This window comes from Aotus nancymaae, unplaced genomic scaffold, assembly GCF_030222135.1.
Source record: "Aotus nancymaae isolate 86718 unplaced genomic scaffold, 86718_ANA_hifiasm-v0.15.2.pri h1tg000008l, whole genome shotgun sequence".
Taxonomy (NCBI): domain Eukaryota; kingdom Metazoa; phylum Chordata; class Mammalia; order Primates; family Aotidae; genus Aotus; species Aotus nancymaae.
In genome coordinates, this window is record NW_026988419.1 from 14446033 (window position 1) to 14461434 (window position 15402).

Sequence of the window (15402 nt, forward strand, 5' to 3'; positions counted from 1 at the left end):
TTAGAGTGTTGGCTTCTGGAGGAAGACAGGACTGCACTGTGTATAGTTTCAATACAGCGGTCATCGTGTATGGTGTACCAGGCCCTGGCAAGGCACTCGGAGGTGCACAAGATTGTGCAAACTTCCAAGTAGACAGAGGACAAGCTAATAGCAGCCCAAGATTTAAGCAATAACAGTGGTGTCACAGGCCAACACGAGGTGAACTGTCAAATGTGTGAAGCCATCAAATTTAAAAGAGGGAATGGCAGGCAGGTCTGAGAGGCCTACAAAAATCAGCTTTGACTTCATCCATTCACCCAACAGTGACCCTGTACTCTCGGCATACTGAGTACTGTATGGGTACCAAGAACACTAGAGGGAGGTTGATGTGGTCCTTGCTTACAGGAAGCTCATACATACATAGAGATGATAGCGCTCCATTGTCATGGATCTCTGGGCATTCTCCAACTCTGACTTTCTGTAAGCTAGATAAAGGACAATGTACACAGCCAAAAAAGCAGTGAGAATCCCAATTCTGCTGTTTTCTACCTACAAAACCTTGGGCAAATGAGATAGACTCTCTGAGCCTCAGTTTTGTTATCTGTAAGATGGAGGGGATAAGAGCATCTGAAGCTGACATTTAGAGGATGGCAAAAGACAAATTTCACTGACTTCGTGAATTGGCCAGCCTCGTGTGCGCCTTGAGGATCTGGCCCCTGACCTGGGGCCAGGACCATTAAAAATGCTTTCACGAGAGCCACCAATACGGAGAAGGGTGAAATGAAATAAGGGCCTAGTTAACACAATGCTGGCACATGGCTGTGTGTTTGCAGTAACGGTGGCCAGGAGGACGATGGGCAGGGGCCTACTTATCTCTAAAGATTCTGAGGTGGTAATACTTGAATGCAAAACAATTTTGATGAAGAAAAACACAGAGTAGTGAGTGCAATGACAGAGATCCAGGCAGGGTCTCCCAGGAGCAGCAGTTAGAGGCATCTATCCTGGAGGAGCCGTGGAAGTGGGTCAAGGACGGCTTCCTCTGCCTGGTTCCAGGCATGGGCCTCGAGATGATGCGCAGGATGAGGGGTGGGGTGCAGAGGTATTCTGTTGGTGATGTTGGTCATCACCCTTCGGAAGGTTGGGAGACAACACACAGGCAGGCATGTGTAGGGACCACAGTCAGCTCAGCCATGCAGGGTGTAATCCTGGGTGAGGAGGCTAGAAGCGAAGGCTGCCTGGTTACACATGGGTCAGGGGATGGTGCCCAGGTGGGAGGGGCAGAGTAGAGTTCTCTGGCCCAAAAAGTGTCTGTAACAGGGATCTGCAAATTATTTGAGACCATCTACCATCTCTCCTGCACAGAGGGATTGGGGGTATGGAGGGGGTCCTTAAGTTCCCACCAGTGCATTCATCCATTAGAGGTCCTTGATACGACAGCCTAGCGGGCCACTGGACCCAGGGGAGCTATGGCGGGCATCTGGGCACCAGTCTTAGCTCACATCTCAGCCCCACCCAGCCTCCATCACAACAGTCACACTTGGCCTCACCAGTGGCAGTCCTAGCACAAGGACTTTCACAATCCTTCAAAGTCCACCCTGTGTTCGTGCCTTCTCTGGCAAACCCACCCTTGCAGCTGACTAGCAGGTCCAGGCGAAACCCCCAACCCCCAGCTCCTGCTGAGCAGTCTTGATCTCCCCAAACGCACCCAATCCCGACCCGCATCCAGGCACTTTGTCAGCCCTCCCTGACGCCTTACCGAGCTCAGGGGAGGTGGGTCGGGCCCGGCGACCTTTGCCCTGGCTGCGGGCCCCTCGGCGGTCCCAGGGCCCCCAGGGACCGTCTTCCTCCGGCCCTCTGCGCAGTCTCTTCTCTGCCTCGGGCCCCGCCCTGTTCTTCTCCAAGGTCTGGGGTACAGCAGAGCCCTCCAGGCCCGGGGTGGCCCAGGGCAGGAAGCGCACGGCCTGCGCCGGGGGCTCCCGCTTCCGACCAGGGGGGGCTTTCGTTCTGGCCTCGGGGGGATCGGCGGCGGGGGGCGGTACGGGGCTCCTGCACTCCTGGATGGCTCTGCTCCGGGTCAGCGGGAATTGGTCCCGACGCCTAACTTCCTGCTGCGGGCCTTCCCCCGGCTCCGTCCTGCCCGCCGGCCCGCGGCTCCTGGGCCTCCCAGGCTCGTCCCCCGTCTTCCCCGCGCTGCTCGGAGGGGACGGCTGGGTGGCGGCAGGGCTCACGGCCTGCGAAGTCTTGGGGGTGGAAGGCCGAGAGAAAAGCGGGGGTTCGCCGGGCTCTCGAGGGGACGGGGCGCGCTGCAGCGTGGCGCGCAGGGACTCGTGCGAGCGCACTAGCTCCTCCCGCGACGTGGAGCGGCGGATGCGGCCCAGCTCCTGGGCGAAGCGCAGCTCGAGGTCCGAGGCCGGGCTGCGCTGTCGCGTGCGCTCGTCCAGCGAGGCCGCTTTCTGCTGGAACAGGCGGCGCCGCTCGGCCACGCTGCCTGGAGCCCGCAGCTCTTCCTGCGAGGCCCCGGGAGTGCCCCACGGCGCGCCGCGCTCGGACTTGGGCTGCTCCAGAGAGCGGGCCTTGCGCAGGGGCACCCAGGGCCGCAGGGGCGCCGGCGGCGAGTCGCTGCGCTCCAGACTGCGCCGTCGCTCCTCGAAGAACTGCAGCTTGTCCAGGATGCGGGAGCCGGCACGCACCAGCCTAGGCGAGCGGCCCAGCGCCGACAGGCGGCCGGAGGCCTCGCTCAGAGGCGTCTGGGGTCGGGACTCCGCGGTGCCCGCCAGGGAGGGCCCAGATGACTTGGACTTCTTCCCCCGCTTCTCTTCGGCAGTGGTGTCCTCGGGCAGCACGGGCTCCTGAGTGCGGCGGTGGGGTGACGTGGTGGTGGCCGCGGGCTGGGCCGAGGGTCCCGGTGGGGACCGCTTCCCCACCCGAGGGGACGGTGGGGGAAGCAGTGCGGATTTGGAGGGAGGCGGCTGGGCCGGGCGGCGCGGGGCTTCGCTGGCCAGCTGAGGCTGAAGGTCGGGCTCCTCCCTGCGCAACCCGCTCTGAGGAACGCTGCTGCGGAACCAAGACGGAGAGGGGTCGAGGATTCAGTGGGCCTCCCCTCCTAGACCCTTAGCTTGTGACAGGGGTTGGGTGGTGGGCATGCTGGGCAGGCTTGGGAGTGACATGGGCCAGATCCTCCTGCCCCCCACCCCCCACAAGGAGCGCACAGCCAGAGCAGGTGCTGGGGGAGAGGCTGGTGGCTCTGGAACCACAAGACTGGGCCAGTGGCTGGGTCTTGTTATGGACTCAGCCCCAGGACTCGGGCCAGCCTCCTTCCCCCAGCCCTGGAAGCCGAGAAACAGCGGAAACAGAACTAAGCATGAGGGAGAGAAAAGAATGAGGCTTAGGACCCAAAGGATGAATTGGGGAGGAAAGACAAGAGGGTGGGGTGGGGAGGGGCGCCCTCAGGAATGCAGCCTCCCACTCATTCCAGCCCCCAGCTGGCCCCCACACCCCTGCCCATCCTCAGCAGGGCACACCCCCTCCTGGTGGCCCCTAGAAGCCAAGCAGCAGCCTCCTGGACCTGGCATAAGCCTTTGGGGAGCAGTGGCCTATCCCTAGGATTCCCTGGCTGCTGTGTAGACCTGAGCCCATCCCTGCCACCACCACCAGCACTGATGGGACACAGCAGGTGGTGACGGGATGCCCAGGCTCCTAGTCCCCTTGCTCAATCTGCCCCCAAGATAGGCCTTTGCCTTGTGCTTCCCCTGGGAAAGCTATCTTGAGTGCTTGGAAATCCCCCTGAGAAGCACAGAAGGCCCCCCACAGGGGTATGCTCTGAAATAACTCAGCTCAGAAATAGATACTAAGTGGGCCTGAATAGGGAGTATGGGAGAAGAGGAGGAGGGAAGGAGACGGTCACCCCAGAGTATCCCTTTCATTTAACAGAGCTTTGGTGCCCAAGAGCTGGGTCTGTTTTCCCCATCTGGACCCTCAAGGGGGTGAGGGGGCACATCACACATAAAGATTAGCAAAAAAAAAAAAAAAAGAAAGAAAGAAAGGAATTAGATGTATTATCATACCTGACACATCAGAGAGAGCTTAATAAAAACCTGTAAAATGGCTCATTGAATATTTCCTGTGTGCCAGGCTTGTACCAAGTTCTTAAAATGCACTGAGTCATTTAATGCTCACAACAGCCCTGTGAGGTAGGAACTGTGATCACCCCCACTTACAGATGAAGAAACTGAGGCATAAAAAAGGTTAAGTGCCTTACCAAGGTGACACAGCTGGGAAATTATTGGTGCTAGGATTGAAACCCAGGTAGTCGGAATTCTGAGCCCTTACTCCCTCCAAAGTGTCTGGGTTTCCAGGGCCACAGAAGGGAAGACAAGTAGTGGGGTACCAGCCACGAGCAATTCTCAGGGTCTGAGTTAAGGATGTTTTAGCCTACTTGGGTCAGCCACCCATACGACAGACCCACCTCTGACTGGGGCTAAAAGGGGTGGTGGCAATGCACAGTGCCCTGCAGGACAGAAACCCCAGCCGGCCACCTCTAGGGAGGCAGTGTCTACTCTAGGGGAAGGGCAGCAGAGTCCCTAGGGAAGGGCCTCTGGGAACTGGGTGAGGCTTGGAGATAAATTGAGGACAGCAGAGGAGGCCTCTTGCCGGCAGCTCTGAGCTCCAGGCCAGGCTCTGTACCACAGACATCACTAAGGAAATGGGTTCCTCCGAAGTTGCCATAGCAACTCCAGGCTCCGGCTGGGGCCTGGTAAAGAAAGGCAGGGAGGGAAAGGCGAGTCCAGGGCACAGGAGTGCCGGGTAAGGCCAACAAGATAAGCCGAGGGAGCCTCTCCCTGGCCCTGGCCGGGCCCTGGCCCTCTCCCCTGCCCACCACTAGCCACTCTACCCACCCTCAAAACAGCCTCCCCCACCAGGCCCCTTCTTTCTCCTCCATGAAGGTACCTGCCCCCCACACCCATACCCATCACAAACCAGGGCCCCCTCAGCTCCCCAAATGTCCCCAGTACCTCTATCCTCAGCCACTCCCCTCTTCCACTCTAGCACTTCCTCCTGTATCTGCCAACCCCAGATCTCCAAAAATGGCTCCAGTGCCTCTCTCCAACACCTCCGCTCCTCACACCCCCTCCCGGGACAACCTTGAACCCCACCATCGGGGACTTAGGGGTTTTCCATCAGAGAAATCATTGCAAGACCCCTGCCACCCTCAGTGCCCCCCTCCCTCCAGCCTGGCCCCATTGCCAGCTCCTCCCTTTCCCAGCCCCCTGCCACCCCCAGCCCACGGCCTCCTGCTTTCACAGGCCCCTCGCCCCATCTGCCCCTAGCCACCTCGCGCTCTTCTCTCTCCTGCTTGCTCGCTTGCTCCCCTGCTCTCTCCTGCTCTCCCGGGAGCTGCCGTGTGGAAAGGTTCTGTTCCTCCCAGAAAAAGGCCCACATGGGAACAGGAATGTGCAGAGATGAAAAGGCAGCAGCTGCTGAGACAGCAGGCACGGAGGGGGCCCCCGGCTGGGGGGAGGGATCCTGGGGACAACTGGAGCCTGAATGGGTGAGGCAGAAGAGGGCCCCTGAGAAACTGAAGATCTTGGAGGAGACAAGGAAGGGACAGAAAGGTCCAGGAGACCGTGGAGATGGCACAGTGAGCCAGGACAGGTGGGAGCAGGGCGCTGTGGGCGGTGATGGCTCAGGAGGAGGAGGGAGCAGTGTGGGAAGATGGAATGGCAGCAGGGGGTGAAGAAGTGCACAGAGAGATGGATGGGGCAGGGTGATGGGTGAAGGCTGACGGAGCAGTGAGGGCAGCGCAGGACAGCGTGGTGAGATGGGGCAGTGCGGGCCCAGGTAAGGCCGTTACTTACACGTGGATCGAGAGCGCCCGTCCTCTGTACAGGCTGAATGCGCTGCCGTACAGGTCACTGGCCACGGAAAGGCTATCCTCTGACCCCCAGCTTGCGCCCACCAGATTAGCTCGAGATGCCCGCACCAGCGGCTCCACCCCCAGGTGCCGTGGCCCGGCCCCGGTTGCCTGTGCTTGCCTTGGGCTGCCCGGGAGGCGGCGGGTGCCACCCCCACTGCCCGATTCCTGCTCCAGGACCGTCTGCCCGCTGCCCCACCAGCTCACTTGCTCCTCCGAGGTGCCTGTCACGGAGGTCGGGGGTGTGTCCAGGGAGGTGCCCACCAGGGTGTCAGAGCCCCCTAGAGAAAGGAGCACCGTGAGACCGAGGCACCCCTTGTGGGAAACCCTCCTGCCTGCTCTTTGTACACCACAGGAGCTCACCCGTGGGGGTGCTGAAGGCCCCGTCATCCCGAAGCTCCAGGCGCTGGGTCCCCTGCACATCGCTGATGTCATCCTCAGCCGTCTCTGAGTCTGGAGAAGAAGGGGTCTGTGTGGGCAGGGCCCTCCTCCCTCTGCCTCCAACTCTTCCCTGTCGCCTCCTGCCTCCCCGCCAACAGCAGGCTCCATCTTCTCACTGGCAGGGCTGCCAGCACCTCCTCTCTTTTGCTCCCCACATCCCCTGCCCAGCCTGGGCTGCTCAGGATAACCCCTCCCATGCCAGCACCCTGGCTTCATCTCTGGGCCCCTGGGTACTCACGTTTACCTCCATAGGGCCCTCCAAACTGCCACCCCCTCCCCGACTGTCCTTTTCTTAATGGATGATCAGGACCTCCTCCCTTCTCTCTCCTCCCCTTGTCAGTGAAAGCTTAAGCCCCTGTGCAGCCCCCAAAATCATCAAGTCCTCGGTTCCAAGGCTCTAAAGTCTGGGTTCCAGTACCCCGGGAAGAAAGAGGAGTCACCTCAGAGTCGTACTGCCAGGGCATTCGACCAACCACAGGGCCAGCCCGTCCTCTACCCCAAACCAGTTGGAAGGTATCGGGTGCAGCTGAGGCAGGGTGAGGAGAGGCCGAGGCCGGATGGGAAAAGGGGGGACACGGGGGGAGGCTAGAGCAGGAACCAGTTTCCTACCGTAACTTTGCTTTCTGCAGGAGCGGAAAACTTCGCTTCCATAGGAGCAGCAGGAGAGAGACAGGGACAGACTGTTATCAGAGCGTTTGTGGGGTAGGGCATGGAGGGCAGGCAGGACAGAGAGGGTGTGAGGTACTCAGTGCCCAGAGGTGCCCTATGGCAATGGGTGGGGAGGGAGATACCTGGGATGTGCCCAGCACTGGGACCCCCTTACTTGAGCTGGTTATTCCAGCTGCCCCAGTGGTTATGGTACCCTTGGCACTTACTGGTGCTGCCACTGGCCACACACACACACACACCTGCTTGTGTCCAATCCAGCCACAGACCTGGGCCTCCCATTAGGGGTCAGGCCTACCCTCTATTGCAATATTTGCATTGTGCTTCGACCCCTCCTTGCAAACCAACCCCTTATCTGTCTGCATCGTGATGTGACAGGCACCTTCCTCAAGGTCCCTTTTCTTCTGTTGAATCATCCTCAAAAATGCCCAGTGGTTAGCTTAGGAGCAAAGGTTCCTGGGTGTATTTTCAACTTTCCCAGATTCTATCAGGTTCTGTGCCTCAGTTTCCCTCTGGGTGCCATGAAAAGCAGAAGCCATGTACTGGTTGCCAAAGCATGGGAATGAACTCCTCCCTACTAGGCCTGGCATGGAGAACAGGGTACCCAGCCCATGCAGGGGTGTACTAGCGAGCTGCCCTCCCGGCGGCCAGGTCCTCTCTCAGCTGTAGGGACAGGGGGCCTTCTTGGGTGGGTGGGTAGTAGAGTGTGGGGGTGTGTGGGAGGGTCCCACATCTCATGGGCTGCCTTCAGGGCCTCAATGCCTCACAGAGGGACAGGGACCAAGAGGAGGAATGGGCATGGGCTAGAGCAGGGACGCCCACGGTCCACGCACCATGGGTGAGTCGGCCAAAGGCCCGGCGGGAATGGCCGGTTTTCTGAAAGAGAAAAGCCAGAATGAGTAGTTGAGGGGAGGCTCGTTCCTAAGGTCCCCATGCCTCCCATCCAGACCTGCGACATCAAGCGGAAACTCACTCCCTGGCCAGTGTGTGTGTGAGAGGAAAGGTGAGCAGAGACCCAGAGTGACCAGCTTCCCCTGTAGGGAATGGCTCTCCTGCCTTCTTCCAGGGTACCCATCTGGGCTCTTGGGAGGAGCGGGGGAGGAAGGAGAGAACGGCAGGCTGCAGGTGGAAGCTGGGACTCCCCACTGACAGAGGCTCACAGCCCGGGACCAGGGCAACAGCCCCAGAGAAACAGGATAGAAGACAAGGTAGTCAGGCTCAGTGAGGAGAAGGAGAAGATGGGGGTGCGGGGGGCGGGGTGTTTGAGTGACTGGGAGATGGAGGAACGAGGGCACAGATTCCTGCTGGGGGAAGGACAGATACCTGGATAGGTGTCAAAGGGGTCGGGGAGGGATGACAGGGGCAGAGGGTCAGAGCCTCAAGAACGCAGGAGGCCCGGGTTCGCGGAGGATAGGGCAGGGCTTGGGGAATGTATTGAGCTCAGCGCGGATCCGTGTGCGTTGCTTTCAGGAGCTCCGGAAGATGGAAGGCTCCAGAGTGGGGGGCTGGGGCAGGCCGGGTGGGGGGCCGGGACCTGGGGCTCGGGTTGGACAGAGGAGAGAGAAGAAGAGGTGGCAAAGAAGCAAGTGGGCGCTCCACGCCGAACGCTGCAGCGGGGGCCTCCCCCGGTGGTCGCGGGGATTGCGGGCGATCGGGGAATGGGGGGGTCTGTCTTTCAGAGCGGGGAGGGGCCTGCGCGCTCAGGACGCAGACCGGGGCGCCCCCAGATCGCGCCTGGCCCGCCGCCCTCAGCGGGGCTCGGGTGGGGCAGGCGCCGCTCCAGCGCCCCCTCCCCTGGGACCAGCCGCGGTGACCCGCCCTCCCTCCGGGGCGCCCAGCCCTCCCTGCCCCCTCCCGGCGCCGCCCGCCCCCGGAGCCCTCACCTGGAAACGCTTCTTCACCCACAGCTTCTTCATGGCGGGGGAGGGGGCCGGGCCGGCGGCCGGGCGAGGAGGGGACGGGCGGGGGCGGGGCGGAGTCGGAGGCGGGGCCGGGGGCGAGCTGGGGAGCGGGCGGGAGCCGGCGCGGGTGGCGGAAGGAGCCTGGGGCCTCGGGAGCCGGGTGGGGGTAAGGCGGCGACGGCGGCGGCAGCGGCGGCGGCGGCGCTGGAGTCCGCCCCTCCCCCGCCAGCCTGCACCCCACCTGGCGCCCCTTCCTTGTTCTGTACCCCTGCTTCCCCTGGGGCGGCCCTCACCTGCCTTCCCACGCGGCCACCAGCCACCTCCTGACGCCGAGAGCCGCGCACCGCCCCCCACCCCGCATCTGCCTCCTAGGGCCTAGGCACATGAGGAAACTGAGGCACAGAAAGGGGTGCCGTGGCCTCTAGCTCAGGCCACTTTCTGGCAGCCCAGCGCGGCCTCCTCTCACTCTCAGCTCCACCCGCGGGGCTTCTCTGGAAGGTCAGCAGCATCTCGACTTGCTCATTCCACAAACATTCGCCCACACACACTGTGCCAGGCAGAACCGAACTCGCCGAAGGGCACAGCGCCGGGTGGGGGCGCCTAGGTCAAATGCAGGGCAAGGGTCCTGGCGGGTGGGGACTCAGACTGTGAAAACCCCCAGGCTTCTCAAGAAAGCCAGACATGGATTTATCTCTCCTTACCTCGAGTTTCTCGATTTCACCTATCCAGAATACATTCATACACACAAGCTAAGGTGCACAGAGGTACCCCCATTATTCACAAAGCTGGACAGTGTTCTCACTCACAGGTAAGCACACTCACCAAATTTTTTTGTGTGTTCCACCCCACCCCTGCCTTCCTTATTCAGCACTGTGCACACTTTGCATACACAAAATTCTGTCCTCCCCATGACCATTATAGCTGTTTTGTTAGCAATTACTAAGTGCCAGGCACTTTACAAATGTTACCTCATTCACAACAACCCCATGAGCTTGAAATCCTCATGAATAATCCCGTACCCATTTCACTGACAAGTGACTGAGTCTCAGAGAAGTCCTGTCACTTAGCCAAAGCCATACAGGTTCTAGGACTCCATGTGTCCTGGAGATGGGTATTATCATCCCAGTGTGGACAGGTAGTGCCAATCCTAGTTTCTGAGTGGTGACTATTAAGTAACTATTAACAGTGATTGCATGTTTGGTATGTACCAGGCGTTGTGCTAAGCACTCTATGTGAATGAGCTCATTTAATCCTCATGATGAGAAGGAAAACTTGAGACATGGAGCGGTTACTTGCCCAAGATCACACAGCCAATAAATTGAGGGAGCCAGGATTCCAACCTAGCCACTGTGACTGGGCCATACAGCCTCACAAGCTGAATACTTTAATCCCTGGCTCTAAAGTAAATACAGCAGGGAGGCAGATGCCTGAGAATCACTTATGCCCAGGAGGTGGAGGCTGTAGTAAGCAGAGATCGCACCACTGCACTCCAACCTGGGCCACAGCGTGAGACTCTCCTTCAAAAATAGTAATAATAAAATAAAATAAACGCAGGGAGAGACTCCTGAGTTTTTTCAGCCTGCACAGTGTTTGGGCTGAGAGCAACTCCCTCATTTTCAGTTTCTACTAGACCCCTGCAGTTATTTGAGTTTGTGCCCTTTTTTTAAAATTTTATTTTAGATTTCTTTATTTTTTTAGAGACTAGATCTCACTCCATTGTCCAGGCTGGAGTACAGTGGTGCCATCATGGCTCACTGCAACCTTGGCCTCGTGGGCTCAAGAGATTCCCCCTACATTAGCCTCCCAGGTACCTGAGACTACAGATGCATGCCATCATGCCCAGCTAATATATATATTTTTTAATATTGGGTAGAGATGAAGTCTCATTATGTTGCACAAGCTGGTCTTGATCTCCTGGGTTCAAGCTATTCTCCCATATTGGCCTCCCAAAATGCTGGGATGATAGGCATGAACCACGGCGCCTGGCTGCTCCTTTATTCTAAAGTTTAGGTCATGTCTTGTACATTCTGGGTGCATACAGGTGTTCTTGTTTTCTAGAGCATCAAAGCAAATTACAAGTACAGACACATGCACAAGGACATGTACTGAGAGGGCACATGTGTTTCCACGCTCATTCTAGCCAGAGGACCCTGGACACCCATGGGTGCTTTCCCTATACACCCCTAAACACACCCACTCACAGATGGGGAGCTGAGTGAGGAGAGGGGTAACTTGAGCCCCTGTTCCCCAGGAGAATCCGAGGGGCTGGCACATTCCGTAGCAAAAATAACCAATGGGCAGCAGGCATGAGTGACGGGACAGCTGGGCCCAGGAGGGGCCGGCAGGATTCTGTGTTCCTGCCCTGGGTCAGCACTGATCACCCCTCAAGGGCTGGCCTGGAACATGCTCTCCGGGTGGGCCTCCCCAGCTGGCCCCAGATTGCCCCATTTTTCTCCCATAGCTGGGCAGTTATGTCTCCTTGCCGCTTCCCCAAACCCAGACCCAATTTCTGCACCACCAGCAATGCCCTCTAACCAGAGAAAATCCAAATCCTCATGCTATGCCTGACCTTTCACATGGACCCCACTCAGAGCCACAAGCTCCTACCCCACCTCCCTTTTGTCTCTTCTTTCCTGCCTCCGTTCGGTTTCTGCCCCCTCCCCTCATTTACCACCCTGCTCTGTATTTCTGGTATACTATACAGTTTACCTATTTACTATGTTTATTTTGCATATTGTCTGTCTCCCCTCACTAGAAAGAAATCCCCTGGAGGACATAAATTTTGGTCTCCCCCAACCCCCTGACTCGTGGATCAAAAGCACATAGTAGGCACTCAATAAATATGGGAAGCGGTGGCAGAGCTGCAGGTGGAGAGGGTGAACAGTGACAGGAATGAGGACAGTAAATCTTCCTGCAGCCGCTTCCATTCATCCAGACATCCCCCTTCTCTGCCCTAACCCAGACTCTTTTCCAAGAGGTCTTCAGCCAGAGAACTGACCATCTCTCATTCCACTCAGGATTCCCCAGGAGGGGGGTCCCAGAGCTCCTCTCTGCTCCCACTCTTGGCCTCTCCTCGGCTCCCCCGTCGGCACTAGGCATGCGTGGATGTTACCACTCTCCATACCTGTTCCCAGCTCCACACTAGTTTCCACCTGGCTTCTCTAGCCAGACATTCTAAATTCCCAGTGAAAAAGATAATAACTGCAGAATATTCCTCAACACAGGTTCTGGTACATTCTGGTACATTCATCCACCCTTTCCTTGCCTAAACTGGCCCTCTCTCCCTATCTCTAAGTTCTCCCCTCCAAGCCTTCAAGTCTCCAGGATAGTTCATTACCATGTATTGGTCTTTGGCCCTTCTGATTAACACCAGAATCTTCAAGACCCTGGCTATGAAGCTCCAGCTAACACACAACGTGAGCATCATCAGCTCACCCCTTCTCTCAGCTGTGCCCTCTCCTGCTTCCCCTCTGCCCTTTAGTCCAGGTCTGCCCTTCAGCCACACACTCATACCCGCAGCTTTGAGGATAGCACTTGCTGTGGTTACTGGATTTGCATGTAGCTCCTCAGCCTGTGCAGGTGGGAGCCTGATATTTTGAAAAGGAAGAATGCCTGCCTATCTTAGAGACTAGGCCAGAGATGGATTCAAATCCTTGACAATCTTCCCACACTTCTCTTTCAGTGGACGGGAAGTGTGGACCCAGACTCAGATACCTGGCTTTCAGACCTGTCTCTGGCACCTCACTAGCCATGGGAACTTAGATAAATTTCCTCTTTGAACCCCAGTTTTCCTATATGAATAATGGTTATAATGGTAAGCTAGGGTTTGGAAGATTAAATAATTAAATGAGACAGGGTACCTTCACATATTAAGGATTCTACAGGTATCCTGCATTTGTGCCATCTTCCCCTCCTTTGTTCTCTATTATTATTATTATTATTTTGAGACAGAGTCTCGCTCTGTCACCCAGGCTGGAGTGAAATGGCGTGATTTCGGCTCACTGCAAACTCGGCCTCCTGGGTTGAAGCAATTCTCTGTCTCAGCCTCCCAAGTAGCTGGGATTACAGGCGCCGGCCACCATACCTGGCTAATTTTTGTATTTTTAATAGAGACAGGGATTCAACATCTTGGCCATGCTGGTCTCAAACTCCTGACCTTGTGTTCCACCCATCTCGGCCTCCCAAAGTGCTGAGATTACAGGCATGAGCCACCACACCCAGCCCCTTCGTTTCCTATTCTTTCTTCATTTCCACATCCCCCAAATCTCAGCACCACCCTCCATCCCAGTTCCCATCCTCCAAACTCTCCAGGCTGTAGCCCGCTCGCCTTCTCAAGGCCTCAACCTTCCAGAGCCATACCCAAATCCTTCCATCCTTGTGCTAACATATCCAGCTTCAGGAGTGCCAGGAACCTGGCATCACTCTGTCTTGTTGAGCCAACAATCCCAGCCAGGAAAGCGTGTCCTTGCCTCTGCAGCCAGGTCCTTGCTTGGCTTCCTCGAGTACCCCGAAGTCCTCCTGCTGTTGTTTCCAACCAAGAAAGTTTTCCATGATTAAGTGTGAGCAATGCCGAGCTGCTTGCCCGGCTGCCCTGAAGCAGGAGCTGGGCAGGGGCTGGTGGGGGTGGGCAACAAAAGGGGTAGGAAGCCAGATTCCCCCAGTCAGTCCCCCATCATCACCAGAGCAAAGCCCCTCCCTCCTCCAGAGCATGTGGGATAGGTGTTATAGTTATAGACATGGTTCTTTGCAGTGGGACAGACTGAGGCTGCCACCTGTGCGACCACCTCCTATCTGTACAACCGGGACATGTTCTCAAAGGGGATTTGCTGCAGCCCAACCATCTTCCTGTTCTCATATGAATGTCACAGGGCCCCGGATCCAGCCCCACAGCTCCCAGGGCCCTTTTCTCACCCCAAGCCTCTCAAGCCTGCTGTTGTACCAGAGCAGCCCAGCCTGCACACTGCCCCGCTGGCCTCTGTCTGGGTACACCCAACCAGGCTCAGCTCTGCTGACCACACCACCAAGACTGCCAAGGGGCTGAGCAAACAGCTCACACACCTCATCACTCCTTCCCACTATGAGGGACCAAGGCAGACCAGGAGGCATCCATCTAGAAAAATGCCAGGACTGGGCCAATCATGTGGCAGCTACTTTCCCAACACTCTCCCTTCCTCTCTCTTCAGAACTTCTTGAGGAGTACAAAGCCCCCAGAGCCAAAACCAGGAGGACTGGCTTCTCAGCTCTGGGATGGCCATAACTAGCTCTGTCTCTAACTAGACTAGTACGTCCTAGGCAGATCTCCCTGACCTTTGGCCCACAATGTCCTCACCTGTGAAAGGATGTATTTGGAGCTGCAATTCTCTGTGGTCCCATCCAACTTTAAATAACATTATGACTGTTACTCTCCTTCCCAGCTCTTTCTTTCCCTTCCCTAATCTCTCCCCGAATCATATTCTCAACAACTCATCTATCTTGCCCTTTGATCTATGTTCTATTTTTAGCCCCTTTTGCCCCTGGGGGGACCAGAGCTGAGATCCTCAAGGAGTCCACACCTTCCCCAGCTCCGAAGTTGGCTAGAATGCACCTCATCCCCTGACCCCAGGCTGGGGAAGCCTGTAACTGTCCAGGTGCTAGGCCAACCAGGAGAAGCCAGTCTTGGTCCTCTCTAGCCCAGGCCTGGCCACAGAGACTCCAGGAGCGTAGGCAGGGCAGGGCTCGGGGAGAGGAGATGCTGACAGAGGGAGGCCAGCCTGGCTGCCTCTCCTGACTCGGCTGTGTCCTGGAGCCTTCTTACTCACCTGCTGCTGACGGCTTTCCTCCCTGTGCCTCCTCCCCCTCCTCCAAGGATTTACCCCTGCACAACAGCACCCAGGGGAGTGACATGTTCCTGTTAAAAATGCCCAGGGGAGTGAACCCCCACCTCCTTGCCATCTTCCCCAGTTGTTGCCCACTTGCTCAGAATTCTGTTTCTCAAGGCTCAGCCTGCCCAAGGCTCTGCCTTTGGCTAGAGAAGAACCATTTGGTTTACTCAAGGACTGAGGAAATCAAAAAGGTAACCTCAAAACGAACCCAAGGCTAACAGCCCTGGCCTGTCCCCCATGGTAGACCCAGCTGGACCATGATCACTGGGCCCAGCCTCCTGCCCTCCCCTTCTGCCTCAGACTCTCAGCCTTTTCTTCATACTGCACCTGGAAATCTAAGGATGGGGGCCAAGCGCTGGTCCAAAGCATCCCCCTCCCATGCTCTGGATACATCCACTCTGGAAGCTCAGGTAAACGTGGTCCACGAGCATCCGATCCCAGCTCCACGTGCACATCCCTCATCTGTCTGCACCACTGCTCAGAGTCCAGAACCCACAGCACCCATGCACGCACACGCCTGCATGTGGATTCTCCACCACTCACCTCCATTCATGCCCATGGGGCCTGGTCCTGGCTCCGCCTCCTCCTGCCCTGGACCCTGTTCACACGTGGCCACCCATAGGCCTCTTCCACCCTGCCTAGA

The 15402-nt window shown here is 57.5% G+C and overlaps 1 protein-coding gene across 1 annotated transcript in view; it reads right to left on the reverse strand.

The window, feature by feature from the left end:
• Positions 1-15402, reverse strand: part of SPEG (striated muscle enriched protein kinase) — a 59830-nt gene that overhangs the window by 43536 nt on the left and 892 nt on the right. Inside the window, exons 2-4 of the mRNA XM_012445972.3 lie at positions 6254-6343; positions 5835-6171; positions 1736-3033 (exon numbers count right to left, since the gene is read on the reverse strand). Of these exons, the coding sequence (XP_012301395.3) occupies positions 1736-3033; positions 5835-6171; positions 6254-6343 (1725 nt within the window). The remainder of the gene's footprint in view (positions 1-1735; positions 3034-5834; positions 6172-6253; positions 6344-15402) is intronic.